Below are 18,492 nucleotides of genomic sequence, written 5' to 3' on the forward strand. Positions count from 1 at the left end.
TCAGCTGTTCAGTTTGTCAGAAAGGTTTTCGGCGTAAAAGTAATCTTAAGGGACATATGTCAGTTCATTCAAGAGAGAAGCCTTTCAGCTGTTCAGTGTGTCAGAAAGGTTTTGCCCTTAAAAGTAATCTTAAGAAACATACGTTAACTCACACTGGAATGAAGGCTTCCATCCACTAAGTTAATAATGACTACTTTTTTAAACATAAAAATCCAGTACCTCTGTAAATGTGTACAAGGCAGTAAAATTCACACAATGAATTTAGATCCAGATGAACATGAAGGAGCAGATACTGATGAGCAGACTGAAGACTGATCAGGACAGTGATGTACTTGCAAGTGATGTGAGACGTTAAAAGTGATTTCTGATGTTTTGTATTTTACAAGGTTTTTTTTTTCTCAAAAAGTGCATTTTCAGATACGTGGGTTTCATCTTCAGTCATGGTGTCATTTTATTGATTTTTAATTTAATGTTTTTAAAGCCTCACCTTTACTTATTCATTCATTTACATGTACATTTTTCCAAAATAAATAATGTTAACCACAAAGTCTCCTATATGTGATGCCCCGTTTAAGATATACATTGTATTATAATTTCTGCTACTACTATTCAGTGTGTGCTTGGCCTTTGCATTATCACCAAATGATGTCTCTGCATTCCATTAGGATCACCTTCAACACCAAAAATAAGAAAATAAACCTTGACGCAACCTCGATTTATGTCCAGCAGAGAATGGTGTTTATCAGAAAAAAAAGCCCTTTATACTTTTACACACCCAACAACGTATTCAGGAAATTACTCTCTACTATAGAAGAACTGCTAAATAATTATCACCCAGTGACATTAAAAACATAAGAACATCATGCAGTTTATATTATCAGCTTTGTTTTCTTTGTAGCCATGGACTTGAATTAAAATATCATGTTACAGTGAGAGAGTTCATTCATTTTATTGCGAAGTCACTTCAGGAAATTTCATGTTTTCTAAGTCACTCCCTTAAATTTATAGCTCTGAAGATTCAGTTTAATGCCATTTTAAGGGCAGATACTTGCACTTTACTTGAGTATTTTCAATTTCTGCAGCTTTAAAGTTTAATTCTACTCCACCTCAGAGGTAAATACCTTACTTTTCCCCACTTAATTTGTGTCCATTTCAGAATACAGTATCTAATCCCCCCGTATTTTCAAAAGCGTTTTGGATTTTTTGTCATGAGCAGAAGTGATCCTTTATGGATTGAGGTCAACATTCTTCATGTAAGAGTTCTCCTTCATCAGCTGGAACATACAGTGTAGTACTTCTTTGTTCTGCTCATATTCATGTGTTGTTCCAGCCAAAAAAAAAAAAAAAGTAAATCCATAATGATAATAATGCTATTTTTGCGGATAATTGATAGGGACTGTTTTACTGCATACTGCATAATTGATTTGTTCTTTAAATATTTTTTATGACATATGTGAGTGTTTGGGCACGTGCAGAACCCTATAAAGACAATTACGACACGCTTTAATGTCGCTGCTCCGGTGATCACGTGGTTCATGTTAGCCCGAGTAAGTCCAAACAAACTAAGCGCTCTCATGTTATTCAATGGGACAAACATCAGTTAGCATTGTAAATCTCAAAATAAACCACACACAACCGTTGTGTCACTACTGTGTGTATTGTTGTGTGTGTTATACTTCTGAGTAGTGGGGCTGACCACTGAAAGGACTGCATTCATTACTCTGAAAACTCAACTTTTGGAGGGAACGGTTGGTGTTAGCTTGGGTAACCTACTTATGTGAGTGGCGCTAACTTCACAAGTTTATTCATTCTGCAATTGTCCTGTACTTGTAAGGAGACAGACAATTTACCATTTTTAAGTTTTACTATTAAAGGACTATGGTGCAAGTACAAAACAGTGGTTAGCTGTGTGAACACTGTGTGCCTGCCAATCTATGCTCTATATGATAACACACACAATATGGCATTAACCAGCGGATAGCATACAACAACAACAACAATAATAATAATGGATTAGATTTGTATATTCCTTTTCCATGAACGCATACTCAAAGCGCGTACAGAGGATCCATTATTCATTCGCTCTCACATTCCCCCTCTGGTGGTGGTAAACTACATTTGTAGCCACAGCTGCCCTGGGGTAGACTGACAGAAGCGTGGCTGCCAATCCACACCACCGAACATTCATACACCAGTGTGTGTAGGACACAACAGCACATGGACAGAGCGGGATTCAATCCACCAACCCTTCAGTTATTGGACCACCCACTCTACCATCTGAGCCATGGCTGCATAGAGTCTAAATTAGCATGTTAGCGTTAGTATGGCCACTAAACTCATTAAAAACTCAACATTAGCAAACTCAAAACTCAACAGAATTCTTATAGGATGAGTTGGATCTTACAAACACCAAGTTACAGAAGTTTCTATGCTAACACATAAAGAAAACAGAATTTACAACATAAATGTCCGCAAATACAGGAAATAAACTCAGTAATTTGAAAGATGATGATATCTTATTAACTTAGCACTGGAATTGCTTGATCAGCTGCTATAGAAACAAGAAAAGCAGTCGGAGAGTGCAGACCTCCACCAAGACAGATCTGGCCCCCCCGATCACCACCAAAATTTAATCATTTGTTCCTTGTGCCAATATCAACGTTTCCTGAAAATTTCATAAAAATCTCTCCATAACCTTTTGAGTTATCTTGCTAACAAACAAATAAACAAACAAACAAACACGCAAACACACAAAGCAAAGTGAGGTAATGAATGTGTTCAGACACTCAATCACCCAAGCTGGAGTATAAAGACAATAAATTTGGAGTTATAATGAAAAATAAAAAACGGTAAATTATGCACAACACTTTAATTATTATTGCTGAACAATTTATCCACAGATGTAGATTTTGGAAGAGCCACCCACTGTTCTCAATTTATATAAATGAAATAACAAACTGCAAAAAAACACTGATATATGTAAGAACCAAACAAGCCTTGATTGTATGTGAAAATTTTAATGTTTTGATGCCTGATTAGACTTCTGACTTTATTTTTATTTATTTAATTTGATTTAATTCTATCTATTTATTTTATATAATGTTTTATACAAATACCGTTCAGTATAAGGTTGATGCTCAGTCTGGAATAAAATAGTTTCTCTATGGAAATCTTTATAATGTATTGCCAGAGTATGATTAATAAAGTTGAGTGGGAAAAAAAATCGAAGATTCTGGTCACGTGGATCGGCAAACCAATCAGCTGACCTTCTCTCCTTGTGCGCATGTGCCCATAACTACTGGAGTTCGGTTACCTCCCCAGCTGCGAGCAGTCACATGTGTTTGTGATGGTGTGTGGGAAAAGAAGTGTTAAAATGTGTGAAATGCACGAGTTGAGGGCGTCGGTGGAGCAGATACTGACTGCGGCTGCTGAGGAGATATTTGGAGTATTTCAAAGAAGCATCACAGAGATTGAGGAGAAACTCAGTGATTCCCCAAAGCAAAATAAAAGAAACCAGAGACTACCGGACACTGTGCATCAAAAGGGTTTGTTCAACTCAAACTTTTTTTCTTCAAAAATTTTTTTCTGGTTTAGAGGCTTTATATGACTGTTTTTTTATTCTACATACTACTTCCGCTCAAGATCCATTGTTCGTTGCAGTGTTGCGTCCATTTTTACCCCCTATTATATGTGTGTTTTCGCACATGCGAACCAAAGGGTTTCACTCACTGACTTTGAAACTACATTGGAATGTATAAATTAAATCAAACAAAACTAAAACTGTCAGATCAACTTCAATAGTAATGCAAAATGTGATATCTGAGATTTAATTGAAACTGTGAGGTATTGTGATGAGTGAATAGAGCCTGAGGACACTGAGCATTTATTGGACACATTTGACAGAAACAATATTTAATTCTGTTGGTCCAGTCTCTGTGTATGTTAAAAGCAAATATGTACATTAAAAGGAAGGGCTTCTAACAAGGTGAATGTCTGACCTTTGGTGGCATCATTGTGAAAATATGTTTGATTAAAGTGTTTGTCTGTGTTTTAGAGTGTCCCACACTCAACCAAACGCTGTGGATGGTGAAAGAAGAGCTCCCCCTGGAGCAGCAGGAGAGGAGCCCCAGTCTGGACCAGGTGGACCCAGAGCCTCCCTATATCAAGGAAGAGGAGAACCTGTGGACCAATCAGGAGGGAGAACAGCTTCAAGGGCTAGAGGAGGCTGATATCACTAAGTTCCCATCCACTCCACCTCATGTGAAGAGTGAATATGATGAAGACAAAGCTCAATCCACACAGCTTCATCAAAGTCAAACTGAAGAGAATAAAAAAGAACCAAAAGACAGAGATGACTGTGGAGGATCAGAACCAGACAGCATCCAAAATAATGACTTCCCAATAAGTGATGTGGCATGTGAAACAACACAAATTCAATCCACTGAGGATGATAACACATGTAAGTTTTGGTCAGTGTTGGACACACAGATGACAGTTCATACAACAAAGAAGCCTTTCAGCTGTTCAGTGTGTAAAAAAGATTTTGTGTATAAAAGTAAACTTAGGGAACACATGTTAGCTCATACAGGAGAGAGGCCTTTCAGTTGTTCAGTTTGTAGGAAAGGTTTTTCACATAAAGGTAATCTTAATAAACATATGTCAGTTCATACAGGAGAGAAGCCTTTCAGCTGTTCAGTATGTAACAAAGATTTTGCACGTAAATCTGAAGTTAAGCAACATATGCCAGTTCATACAAAAGAGAGGCCTTTCAGCTGTTCAGTTTGTAAGAGAGGTTTTGCCCATAAACAGAATCTGAAGAAACATATGACAGTTCACACTGGAGAGAAGCCTTTCAGCTGTTCAGTTTGTAAGAAGGGTTTTGCGCTTCAAAGTAATCTTAAGAAACATATGGTAGTTCATACAAGAGAGAGGCCTTTCAGATATTCAGTTTGTAATAACGATTTTGCCGATGAAAATAATCTTAAGAAACATAATGTAACTCACACTGGAAAGAAGGATTCCATCCACTAAGTTTATAATGGCTACTTTTTTAAACAATTGGAGTGTTATCCAGAGGTGTGAAGTAATGAAGTACAAATATTTCATTACCTTACTTAAGTAGAAATTTTGGTTGTCTGTACTTGACTGGAGTAATTATTTTTCCCATTTGTAATGCTGCCTTCAGGACCCATAACTGTGAGCTGTATGCTCTGGTCTCATGGCCTTCACTAAGGCTTAGCAGGCAAAGGTATTGGCTTGTATTTATCTACAAGGCTCTAATAGGCAAACAACCCCCATATCTCTGTCTCCTCCTCTCTCTATCCAGGAGGGGATACAACTCCCGCTCATCATATTAGCTCCTCCCCAGAGTCCCCAGAATCCACCCAGAACTTGGTAAAACAGCTTATTCTTACACTGTACCTTGGTCATGGAACAATTTGCAAAAACTCACTACAGCTTCAGCATTTCATTACCCCAGGTGAATTCAAATCTGTTCTGTCAAACTGTTTACAGGGTTCCCGTGGGGTCTTAAAAAGACTTAAAAGTCTTGTTACATCCCAACCTAGAGGTTAACCGAGATGCACATAATGTGCTCCCCTGTCCTTTCCCAACCCCCAAGCACAACTGCCAGATCAGAAAACTATAGCCCAGAAACGTATTTAATTTTATATTTTAATAAAGTTCAGGGGGGGCTCTGCCAAAAGCAACAAACAAAACCATCTTTGAAGCTAAACTAAATTTCCTTTCCAAAAACAAATTAATAAAATAAAAATACAATAAACTAATCCTAACTCCCGAAAGCAAAAACAGGAGAAAAAAGGTGTAAAACAAGAGCCACCCTCCCCAATCAGAAATTTGGGCTGTTTAGAAAGACCCTTTTCATGCAAACAAGAAAAAACTATAAAGATAAACACGAGTGCTGGCCACCAGGAACACACACAGGGCCTCTGTTGGGAGCTGGGCAGAGATAAATGAGACTGATCTGCTGCAACCAGTGCCATTTTTGAAGGCAGATCAACCTGGCTCCACCAATCAGCTACTTCACCTAAAGAAAAACAAAAGGAACAAAAAAGGCACCTCACCCCTACAGGACTGGGTGGAAAAATACAGTCACTAAATAAAAATACATACACAGAAACAAACCTATTGTGACCCTGAGTCATAACAGTCTTGAATTTACAAATCTGCATTTAATACCTTAAAAAGTCTTTAAAAGGTATTAAATTTGATATGGTAGGTCTTAAGTTATGTTGCCATAATCTCGTTTGCTGTACTGTGTTTAAATGTATGAGGGAAATGTCCAAGCTGCAAAGAAAGTAACAGTCTACTCAGTTCCACCCATTCCAACCTGACAATTTATACTGAGATAGGAACCAATTATTGCTAACTTTGCAACCACCAGTGAGAAATGACTCGGAACGATGGGAATTAAGACGTTGGAGTAAGTAAATGCATTTTCAAGAGTCATGTATTTTTGCCAACGTGGCCGTGAAATGGGCATTAAATTTTGTTCTAAGTAATGTTAAAACGTTCTTAGAAATTCTTAAATTTAATTTGTAGAAATCTGTAGGAACCCTGGTTTAACAGAAGTGTGTAACTGTGTGTAACTAATTCTTAAACTAGTTTTTAGCTATTTTATGTTGTCTTAATTGTATGTAAGTTTTATACCTTGTTTGTTCATTTGTATTTTACTGATGTGCCTCTTGGTCATGTCTCCCTCGAAAAAGAGATTTTATTTCAAGGGACTTTGTGGTTAAATAAAAGTTAAAAAAAAGTCGCTTCAGGACACTTCATGTTTTCTAAGTCACTCCTTTAAATATATAGGTCTGAAGATTCATCTTAATGACATTTTAAGGGCAGATACTTGCACTGTACTTCAGTATTTCCATTTTCTGCAGGTTTATACTTTAATTTTTCTCCACCTCAGAGCTAATTAGTTGACTTTTCCCCACTTAATTTGTGTCCTGTTCAGAATACAGTATCTCATTCCCTTTATGCTCAGTGGGATCCACGTATCTTCAAATGTGTTTTGGATTTTTTGTCGGGAGTAAAAGTGATCCTTTATGGATTGAGGTAAAAAAAAAAAATCTTTTACAAACTCTCCTGCTTTAGCTGGAACATACAGTACAGTACTTCTTTTTTTTTGCTCATAGTCATGCATCGTTCCAGTCAAAAAACAATAAAAAAAAAAAAAAAGATCTATAATAATTGATGCTGCTTTTGCAGAAAATTGACAGGGACTATTTTACTGCAATCTGCATATTTGACTTTTTCCTTAAATTATTTTTTTATGATGTGAGTGTTTTGTCACATGGATCGGCTAACCAATCAGTGCATGGCTGAGCTTCTCTCCTTATACGCATGCACTCAGATGTGCTGGTTTTTAGCTGCGAAAAGTGCCATGGAGAGACTTTTTTTTTTTTTTTTTTATTAATCAAAATCTGGTCGTATAATCAATCAGTTTCATAGAAAAAGACTTATTTTTTCCAGACTGAGCAACAATATCAAACTTAAGTGAACAATATTAGTAAGAAGATCATAAAATAAATTTAAATATCAAAATAAAGTCAGAGGTCTAATCAGGAATTAATGCATTCAAATTTTCATAAATAATCAAGGCTCGTTTGGTTTTCACATGTCTCAGTGTCTTTTTGAAGTTTGCTATTTCATTCTTGTAAATTACGAACAGTGTGTGTGTCTGAGGGGGGACTTCACAAATCTACATTTGTGTATAAATTGTTTAGCCATAATAACCAAAGTGTTATACATAATTTCTCTTTTTCTGTTTTCCATTATAACTCAAAATTTAATGTCTTTGTATTCCAGTTTGGGCGATTGAGTGTCCTTCTCAGATGTCAAAACCATCTTTGAAAAAAATTTTAAGTTAAGAGAAGGAAATTATAATTTAAGAGGGATGTTTGTGTTTGAAACGTAAAGTAAGAACAAACGTTAAATATCACTGTGTTTCTGTTACTGGTGTCAAATTATGGAACAAATTGAAGGATGAAGTGAAATTGTGTAGCTCACTGTCGAGTTTCAAAAAGGCTTTAATTTGTCAAATTCTCAAGGGCTATGAAAGTAATGTGATTTTAAAGTGACTTAAGAGACTGAATGTAGAATAATTTGTGTTTAAGTTTAATCTGCTGCAACTTCAGGTGTGGAGTTGGAGTAAGGATGGGAATAGGAGAAGCAGAAATAAGCCTCTGGCTTCAGCTTCTTCCTTTTTCAGTTACCAATTGCGTTAATTTTATGTTTGTTTGTTTTTTAATATGTATGTGTTTTGTACTTAACTGAAATAGCAATATTCATTCATTCATGTCCATTCTTGAAATTTTGTCCAAAATGTCATGGTGTATGGGCAGTCAAAAAATAGATGTTCTAAAGATTCGATTTCAAATTCACAAAAAACACAGTTATTTTTCTCAATATTAAATCTTTGTCTCATAAAGTCATTGCAAGGATAGATATCATTTAGTGTTTTAAAATGAGTTTCTTTTGCTTTTGGGGGTATGGGTAGAGTCAGGTATTTGGTTCTAATCCTGATTATAATTTCTTTAGGATAATCTTTTAATACATTTTTCCGTTTTAATGGTAAGGGGAAAAGATTACATGTGAGGGCACCATGCAAGAATTTGTTTGAACATCTTTCTCCCATAAAATTAACATCATCTATAAAAAGTGATGAGATCCTGGGTATTCTGTTGTCATAAAATAACATTCCTTTGACCATGTTGGCCATGCCTTGTGGAATCGCTTTGACCACCACTGAGTAATGTTTTTTACTACGCTTCATATTAAATTTGTGAACAAAAACATTGTATTCCAGAAAATTCCCTCTATGATCCATTAAATGCAGAATAGACCAGTTACCTGCCTCCACCCAGTCCTTATAAAATAAAGATTTTCTTCTGGACAAGTTCCATCTATTATTCCATATAGGAACAGAATGTGGAGTAAAACTATGATTATGAATTAGTTTCCAATACAGGAGGACCTGTTGATGGAACTTGGACAACTTCACTGGTAACTTGGTAATACAAAAATCATGTCTTAACAGAAAATCTATTCCACCACATTTCTCAAATATTTTAGAATGAATATGAAACCAAAAAACATCCATATTTTCTAACAACTGTTGCAACCACTTGAGTTTGATCATGCCATTCATTGCTTCATAGTCAGTCACATTTAGACCTCCTTCATCTAATGATTTGACCACATCCCCTTTTCTCAGATAATGATGTTTATTTTTCCAAATAAAATTGTAATTTATTTGAATAATTAATTTAAGTAAATGATCAGGAATGGGTAAAGAGAAAGCTGGATATGTAAATCTAGAGAGTGCTTCAATTTTAGTAATCAAAATCCTACTAAAAATCTATATATCTCTTTGTAACCGGGAATTCAATAAAGATTTACTTTTCTTGATGACAGACATAATATTTCATTCTTCTCTGGTTTTATAATCCTTTGTAATGGTCACTCCTAAATATTTCACTTCATTTTTCACAGGGATTCCGTACAAGTCAATTGGTTGATGATCATGTATTGAAATTAACTCATATTTTTTAAAGTTTAAATATAATCAAGTCGCTTTAGAAAAATCACCTATTTTATCAATTACTAAAGGGATCTGCTCTTCCCTCTTGAGAAAGAGTGTGGTATCATCAGCTAGCTGAGTTATGGTCAAATGATGACCTAATACATTTAAAGGCTCAATGTCTGGGCTGTTTTTAAGAAAAATAGCTGATAATTCTGCAACTAAAATAAATAGTAAAGGAGAGCAGGAGAAGCCTTGTCAGATTCCTCTTTTAACCATAAATCTCCTGGTAGTTCCTTGAGGGAGTGAGACTGAACTATTAATATCTTTTGTAGATTAAATTACTTTAATAAACTTTTCACCAAAGCCAAAATACTCTAAGGATTTCATAATAAAAGAATGCTCGACAGAGTCAAAGGCTTTGTAAAAATCTAAAAATAAAATAAATCCCTTATCTTCTATCAAATAATGATAGTCTATTAAATCTAGAACCAACCTAATATTATTACGTGTAGACCTGTCACTAATAAATCCTGATTGAGTTTCACTTACTATCTGTCCTATGTTTGTTTTCAACCGATTAGCAGAAATAAGAGGAAACCATTTGTAATCAACATTTAATAAAGTTATTGGTCTCAAATTTTCAATGCCATGGAGAGACTCTTGCGTCACTGGTGGTGTGTGAAAAAAAGTGGTAAAATGCATGAAATACAAAAGCTGAGGGTGTCGGTGGAGCAGATACTGACTGCAGCTGCTGAGGAGATGTTTGGAGTATTTCAAAGAAGCATCACAGAGATTGAGGAGAAACTCAGTAATTCCCCAAAGCACAAGAAAAGAAACCAGAGAATACCAGACACTGTGAACCAAACAGGTTTGCTAAACTTCCTGGATTAGAGACTCTAGAAGCAACATCTAAACTTTGAGCAATGTTATAGCTAAACGATATATGACCGTTTTGGGTTTTTTTTTAGATCTACATTCTACTTCTGCTCAAGATCCATTGTTTATTGTGGGACAGTGATGTTTCTCATTGTGAAATAGCTCAGTGAATATCAGCTTTGTCACAGCTGTTATTGTCTGTTTCCCACTGGGTCATGCAGACATTCAGATTCCCCCACAGCAGCAGGGACGTAGCCCCCATGTGGACCAGGAGGACCCGGAACCCCCCCACATGAAAGAGGATCAGGAAGAAGAGTGGATCAGTCAGGAGGGAGAGCAGACAATGAAGCTTACACTACTATCAGGTTGGCATCTGTTGTTCTATCAGTTGCCATGGTAATGCTACATGATGCTTGTAGCAATATACACATGGTATACATTCACTTAACTAGAGGAACATCAGCTACAATCTCATCAAAACCAACCTTTGGACAACAAAACACAGTCCACACAACAAGCAGTTAAATGAGTAAATATTGAAAACAAGTCAGACCAGAATTTATCAAGAATAATTTCATAAAACAAAAGACAAATGTATCGGCTCCAGCGACCCCCGTGATCCTGGAGAGGATAAAGTGGGCTCAGAAAATGGATGGCTAAGACAAATGTTACAAACCTCTCACCACTAATTTAACACTAAGCAGATTCAGCAGTACAAGTATTATTTCTCTTCAGCTAAAACTCACTGAATGAGACAGAAGTCCCAATATGACATAGTGATAATGTATTTTGTCTTACCTTTGCTGTTTTCTGATCATAACTTGGTTTTTTTGTACGAATGAAGCTTCTGCCATCACCTAATCCATTGTTTTGTGTTGCATTGAAATATTTCCCACTAGAAACAAATGGCCCAGGGTTTACAGGATGCAGAGTCACCTCTGACTGATACTGATTGACAGCTGTTTTAATAATGACTGTAGACCTGGTGCACTGTTGTTCATCATATAAAGTACAGAAGGAACGGGTCTCATTCACTGACTTTAAACTAAAATTAGAATATTTAAACCAAACAAAACTAAAACTATTAGATCAACTTCACTAGTAACGCAAAATGTGATATCTGAGATTTAATTGAAACTGTGAGGTACTGTGATGAGTGAATAGAGCCTGAGGACACTGAGCATTTATTGGACACATTTGACACAAACATTGAATTCTGTTTGTCCAGTCTCTGTGTATGTTAAGCAAATATGTACATTAACAGGAAAGGCTTCTAACAAGGTGAATGTCTGACCTTTGGTGGCATCATTGTGAAAATATATTTGATTAAAGTGTTTGTCTGTGTTTTAGAGTGTCCTACACCCATCCAAAAGATGTGGATGGTGAAAGAAGAGCTCCCCCTGGAGCAGCAGGACAGGAGCCCCAGTCTGGACCAGGTGGACCCAGAGCCTCCCCATACCAAGGAAGAGGAGAACCTGTGGACCAATCAGGAGGGAGAACAGCTTCAAGGGCTAGAGGAGGCTGATATCACTAAGTTCCCATCCACTCCACCTCGTGTGAAGAGTGAATATGATGAAGACAAAGCTCAGTCCTCACAGCTTCATCAAAGTCAAACTGAGGAGAACACAGAGGAACCAGAAGACAGAGATGACTATGGAGAATCAGGACCAGACAGCATCCAAAATAATGACTTCCCTATAAATGATGTGGCTTGTAAAACAACACAACATCAATGCACTGAGAATGATCAAACATGTATGTCTTTGTCAGTGTTGGAGACACAAATGACAGTTCACACAACAAAGAAGCCTTTCAGCTGTTCAGTGTGTAAAAAAATTTTTGCATATAAAAGTAAACTTAAGGAACACATGATAGTTCATACAGGAGAGAAGCCTTTCAGTTGTTCAGTTTGTGGGAAATGTTTTGCACGTAAATGTGAAGTTAAGCTACATATGTCAGTTCATACAAGAGAGAAGCCCTTCTGCTGTCCAGTTTGTAAGAAAGGTTTTACGTAAAACAGTCATCTTAAGACACATATGTCAGTTCATGCAAGTGAAAAGACTTTCTGCTGTTCAGTTTGTAAGAAAAGTTTTGTGCTTAAAGGTAATCTTAAGCAACATATGTCAGTTCAAACAGGAGAGAAGTCTTTCAGCTGTTCAGTTTGTAAGAAGGGTTTTGCACGTAAAAGGATTCTTAAGAAACATATGTTCACTCACACTGGAAAGAAGGCTTCCATCCACTAAGTTTATAATGACTACTTCTTTAAACATAAAAACCCAGTTCAGATAAAACTTGATGATCTGTACAAGACAGTAAAATTCACACAGTGAATTCAGATCCAGACGAACACTGAGGAGCAGATACTGATGAGCAGACTGAAGACTGATCAGGACAGTGACATACTTGCAAGTGATGAGATGTTATAGTGATTTCTGATATTGCTTTGTATCCTGCCCATTTTTTTTTTTTTTTGGTTTCTCAAAAAGTGCATTTCAAATAAGTGGGTTTCATTTTCAGCCATGGTGTTACTTTATGGACTTTTAATTCAATGTTTTTAAAACCTCACTTTTATTTATTCCTTCATTTACATGAAAATTTTTCCAAAATAAATAGTTAACCACAAAGTCTCTTGTTTGTGAAGCTCTGTTTAAGATATACATTGTATTATTATTTCTACTACTATTCAGTGTGTGCTTGGCCTTTGCATTACCACCTAATGATGTCTTTGCATTCTATTCAGGTCACTTTCAACACAAAAAAAGTAAATAAACCTTGATGCAACCTTGATTTATGTCCAGCAGAGAATGGTGTTTATCAGAAAAAAACTATACTTAAAAAATACTTCTACACACCCAACAATGTATTCAGAAAATTTCCCTCTACTATAGAAGGACTGCTAAATAAATATCACCCAGTGACATTAAAAACACAAGAACATTATGCAGTTCACATTATCAGCTTTTTTTCTGTAGAATCATTGACTTTAATTAAAATATCCTGTTAAATTAAGAGAGGTCATTCATTTTAGTGCAACATCGCTTTAGGACATTTCATGTTTTCTAAGTTACTTCCTTGAATATATAGCTGTGAAGATTAAGTTTAATGACATTTTAAGGGCAGATACTTGAACTTTACATGAGTATTTCCATTTTCTGTAGGTTTATGCTTTAATTCTAGTCCACCTCAGAGGTAAATACTTGACCGTTCTCCACTTAATTTGTGTCCTTTTCAGAATACAGTATGTCATCCCCTTTATGTCCAGTGTGACCCACTTATCTTCAAAAGTGTTTTGGATTTTTTTCTCCTGCATCAGCTGGAACATACACTACAGTATTTCTTTAGTCTGCTCATAGTCATGCACCGTTCCAGCCAAAAGTAAAAAAAAAAAAAAAAAAAAAAAAAAAAAAAAAAAGACTAAATCTATAAAAATAGTAATGCTATTTGTGCTAAAAATTGACAGGGACTATTTTACGGCATACTGCATATTTTACATGTTCTTTAAATGATTTTGTAAGACGGTTTTGAGCGTGTAGTCACGTGGATTGTTAACCCAATCAGCGTGCGGCTGAACCAGATGAACGTCTCTTCTTTTGCGCATGTGCGCAGAAGCACTGGAGTAAGTGGAGCTACGGAGAGTGTTGTGGAGAGTCACATGTGTTTCCTACGGTGTGTGGAAGAGAAAAAAAGGGGTAAAATGTGTGACATGCAAAAGCTCAGAGTGTTGGTGGAGCAGATACTGACTGCGGCTGCTGAGGAGATATTTGGAGTATTTCAAAGAAGCATCGCAGAGATTGAGGAGAAACTCAGTGATTCCCCAAAGCACAAGAAAAGAAACCACAGACTACCGCACACTGAGCACCAAACAGGTTTGTTCAACTTCCTGGATTAGAGACTTTACAAGCAACGTTAAAATGTTCAGCGGCGTTATAACTAAACTATATATGACCGTTTTTTTAATCTACATTCTACTTCCGCTCAAGATCCATTGTTTATTGTGGGACAGTGATGTTTCTCATTGTGAAATAGCTCAGTGAAAATCAGCTTTGTCACAGCTGTTATTGTCTGTGTTTCCCACTGGGTCATGCAGACATTCTGATTCCCCCACAGCAGCAGAGACGTAGCCCCCATGTGGACCAGGAGGACCTGGGACCCCCGTACATGAAAGAGGATCAGGAGGAAGAGTGGATCAATCAGGAGGGAGAGCAGACAATGAAGGTTCTACTACTATCAGGTTGGCATCTGTTGTTCTGTCTGTGTTGCCATGGTAATGCTTCATGATGCTTGTAGCAACATATATATGGTATACATTCACTTAACTAGAGGAACATCAGCTAAAATCTCATCAAAACCAACTTTTAGACAACAAAACACAATCCACCAACAAGCAGTTAAATGAGTAAATATTGAAAACAAGTCAGACCAGAATTTATCACGAATAATTTCATAAAACAAAAGACAAATGTGTGCTCCAGCGACCCCCGTGACCCTGGAGAGGAGAAAGTGGGCTCAGAAAATGGATGGCAAAGACAAATGTTACAAACTTCTCGCCACTAATTGAACACTAAGCAGATTCAACAGTACAAGTATTATTTTCTCTTTAGCTAAAACTCACTGAATGAGACAGAAGTCACATTATCACATAGTGATAATGTATTTTGTCTTACCTTTGCTGTTTTCTGATCATAACTTGGTTTTTTTGTATGAATGAAGCTTCTGCCATTGCCTAATCCATTGTTTTGTGTTGCATTGAAATGATTCCCACTAGAAACAAATGGCCCAGGGTTTACAGGATGCAAAGTCACCTCTGACTGATACTGATTGACAGCTGTTTTAATAATGACTGTAGACCTGGTGCACTGTCATTCAGCATATAAAGTACAGAAGGAACGGGTCTCATTCACTGACTTTGAACTAAAATTAGAATATTTAAACAAAACCAAACAAAACTAAAACTGTCAGATCAACTTCAATAGTAATGCAAAATGTGATATCTGAGATTTAATTGAAACTGTGAGGAACTTGAGGAGTGAATAGAGCCTGAGGACACTGAGCATTTATTGGACGCATTTGACACAAACATTGAATTCTGTTGGTCCAGTCTCTGTGTATGTTAAGCAAATATGTACATTAACAGGAAAGGCTTCTAACAAGGTGAATGTCTGACCTTTGGTGGCATCATTGTGAAAATATGTTTGTTTAAAGTGTTTGTCTGTGTTTTAGAGTGTCCTACACTCACCCAAAAGCTGTGGATGGTGAAAGAAGAGCTCCCCCTGGAGCAGCAGGACAGGAGCCCCAGTCTGGACTATGTGGACCCAGAGCCTCCCCATACCAAGGAAGAGGAGAACCTGTGGACCAATCAGGAGGGAGAACAGCTTCAAGGGCTAGAGGAGGCTGATATCACTAAGTTCCCATCCACTCCACCTCATGTAAAGAGTGAATATGATAAAGACAAAGCTCAGTCCTCACAGCTTCATCAAAGTCAAACTGAGGAGAACACAGAGGAACCAGAAGACGGAGATTACTATGGAGGATCAGAGCCAGACAGCATCCAAAATAATGACTTCCCTATAAGTGTTGTGGCATGTAAAACAACACAATATCAATCCACTGAGGATGATAATATGTGTAAGTTTTGGTCAGTGTTGGACACACAAATGACAGCCCACACAACAAAGAAGCCTTTCAGCTGTTCAGTTTGTAACAGAGGTTTTGCGCAAAAAGGTAATCTTACTAAACACATGTCAGTTCATACAGGAGAGAAGCCTTTCAGCTGTCCAGTTTGTAAGAAATGTTTTGCACGTAAATTTGAAGTTAAGCAACATATGCCAGTTCATACAAGAGAGAAGCCCTTCTGCTGTCCAGTTTGTAAGAAACGTTTTACACTTAAAGGTAATCTTAAGCAACATATGTCAGTTCATACAAGAGAAAAGCCTTTCTGCTGTTCAATTTGTAAGAAAAGTTTTGCCCAGAAACGAAATCTTAAGAAACATATGTTAAGTCACACTGGAAAGAAGGCTTCCATCCACTAAGTTTACAAACACTTTTTTTGAAACATAAAAATCCAGTTCAGATAAAACATGACAATCTGTACAAGGCAGTAAAATTCACACAATGAACTGAGATCCAGATGAACATGGAGGAGCAGATACTGATGAGCAGACTGAAGACTGATCAGGACAGTGACGTACTTGCAAGTGAAGAGATTTTATAGTGATTTCTGATATTGTTTTGTATCCTGCAAGTTTGTTTTTTTTTTTTGTTTTTTATTTGGTTTCTCAAAAAGTGCATTTCAGATAAGTGAGTTGCATCTTCAGCCAGGGTGTTACTTTATGGACTTTTAATTCAATGTTTTTAATACCTCACTTTTATTTATTTCTTCATTTACATGAAAAATTTTCCAAAATAAATATTTAACCACAAAGTCTCCTGTATGTGAACCTCCGTTTAAGCTATACATTGTATTATTATTTCTACTACTATTCAGTGTGTGCTTGGCCTTTGCATTATCACCTAATGATGTCTTTGCATTCTATTCAGGTCACCTTCAACACAAAAAAAGTAAATAAACCTTGATGCAACCTTGATTTATGTCCAGCAGAGAATGGTGTTTATCAGAAAAAAACTATACTTAAAAAATACTTCTACACACCCAACAATGTATTTAGAAAATTTCCCTCTACTATAGAAGAACTGCTAAATAAATATCACCCAGTGACGTTAAAAACACAAGAACATCATGCAGGTCATATCAGCTTTTTTTCTTCAGAATCATTGACTTTAATTAAAATTTCCTGTTAAATTGAGAGAGGTCATTCATTTTAGTGCAATATCACTTTAGGACATTTCATGTTTTCTAAGTCACTCCCTTAAATATATAGCTGTGAAGATTCAGCTTAATGACATTTTAAGGGCAGATACTTGAAGTTTACTTGAGTATTTCCATTTTCTGTAGGTTTATACTTTAATTCTAGTCCACCTCAGAGGTAAATACTTGACTTTTCTCCACTTACTTTGTGTCCTTTGTTTAGTGTTTTGAATTTTTTCTCTTGCATCAGCTGGAACATACACTATAGTACTTTTCTGCTCATAGTCATCCACCGTTCCAGCCAAAAGACCGCCCCCCCTCCTCAAAAAAAAAAAAAAAAAAAAAAGACTAAATCTTTAATAACAATAACGCTATTTTTGCGGAAAATTGACAGGGACTATTTTACTGCATATTTGATATGTTCTTTCTTTCTTTATTTATTTATTTATTTATTTATTGGTTAAACGATTTTGGGCGTGTAGTCACATGGATCGGTAACCCAATGAGCGCGCGGCTGAACCAGATGAACGTCTCTTCTTTTGCGCATGTGCTCAGAAGCACTGGAGTTAGTGGAGCTGTGGATAGTGTTATGGAGAGTCACGTGTGTTTCCTACGGTGTGTGGAAGAGAAAAAAAGGGGTAAAATGTGTGAAATGCAAAAGCTCAGAGTGTCAGTGGAGCAGATACTGACTGCGGCTGCTGAGGAGATATTTGGAGTATTTCAAAGAAGCATCGCCGAGATTGAGGAGAAACTCAGTGGTTCCCTAAAGCACAAGAAAAGAAACCAGAGACTACCGGACACTGTGCACCAAACAGGTTTGTTCACCTCAAGCTGATTTGTTTTAAAAAATGTTTTCCTTGATTAGAGACTTTATAAACCTTGTTTAAATGTTGAGCGATGTTCTAGCTAAACATGAGCATCTTGGGTTTTTTTTTAATCTACATTCTACTTCCGCTCAAGATCCATTGTTTATTGTGGGACAGTGATGTTTCCCATTGTGAAATAGCTCAATGAAAATCATCCTTGTCATAGCTGTTATTGTCTATTTCCCCCACTGGGTCATGCAGACATTCGGATTCCCCCAGAGCAGCAGGGACGTAGCCCCCATGTGGACCAGGAGGACCCAGAGCCACCCCACATTAAAGAGGAACAGGAGGATGAGTGGATCAGCCAGGAGGGAGAGCAGACAATGAAGCTTCTACTACTATCAGGTTGGCATCTGTGGTTTTGTCTGTGTTGCCATGGTAATGCCACACAGTGCATGTAG

At 36.8% G+C, this 18,492-nt stretch overlaps 1 protein-coding gene across 1 annotated transcript in view; it reads left to right on the forward strand.

Annotated features, from left to right (window-relative positions):
- LOC115428012 (zinc finger protein Xfin-like) overlaps positions 1 to 18,492 on the forward strand; it is a 38,498-nt gene that overhangs the window by 3,229 nt on the left and 16,777 nt on the right. The window contains exons 2-5 of the mRNA XM_030146780.1: positions 14,508 to 14,651; positions 15,641 to 16,045; positions 17,894 to 18,040; positions 18,293 to 18,436. Coding sequence (XP_030002640.1) covers positions 14,508 to 14,651; positions 15,641 to 16,045; positions 17,894 to 18,040; positions 18,293 to 18,436 — 840 coding nt within the window. The remainder of the gene's footprint in view (positions 1 to 14,507; positions 14,652 to 15,640; positions 16,046 to 17,893; positions 18,041 to 18,292; positions 18,437 to 18,492) is intronic.

The sequence above is a fragment of the Sphaeramia orbicularis genome, chromosome 11 (assembly GCF_902148855.1).
Source record: "Sphaeramia orbicularis chromosome 11, fSphaOr1.1, whole genome shotgun sequence".
NCBI classification, from domain to species: domain Eukaryota; kingdom Metazoa; phylum Chordata; class Actinopteri; order Kurtiformes; family Apogonidae; genus Sphaeramia; species Sphaeramia orbicularis.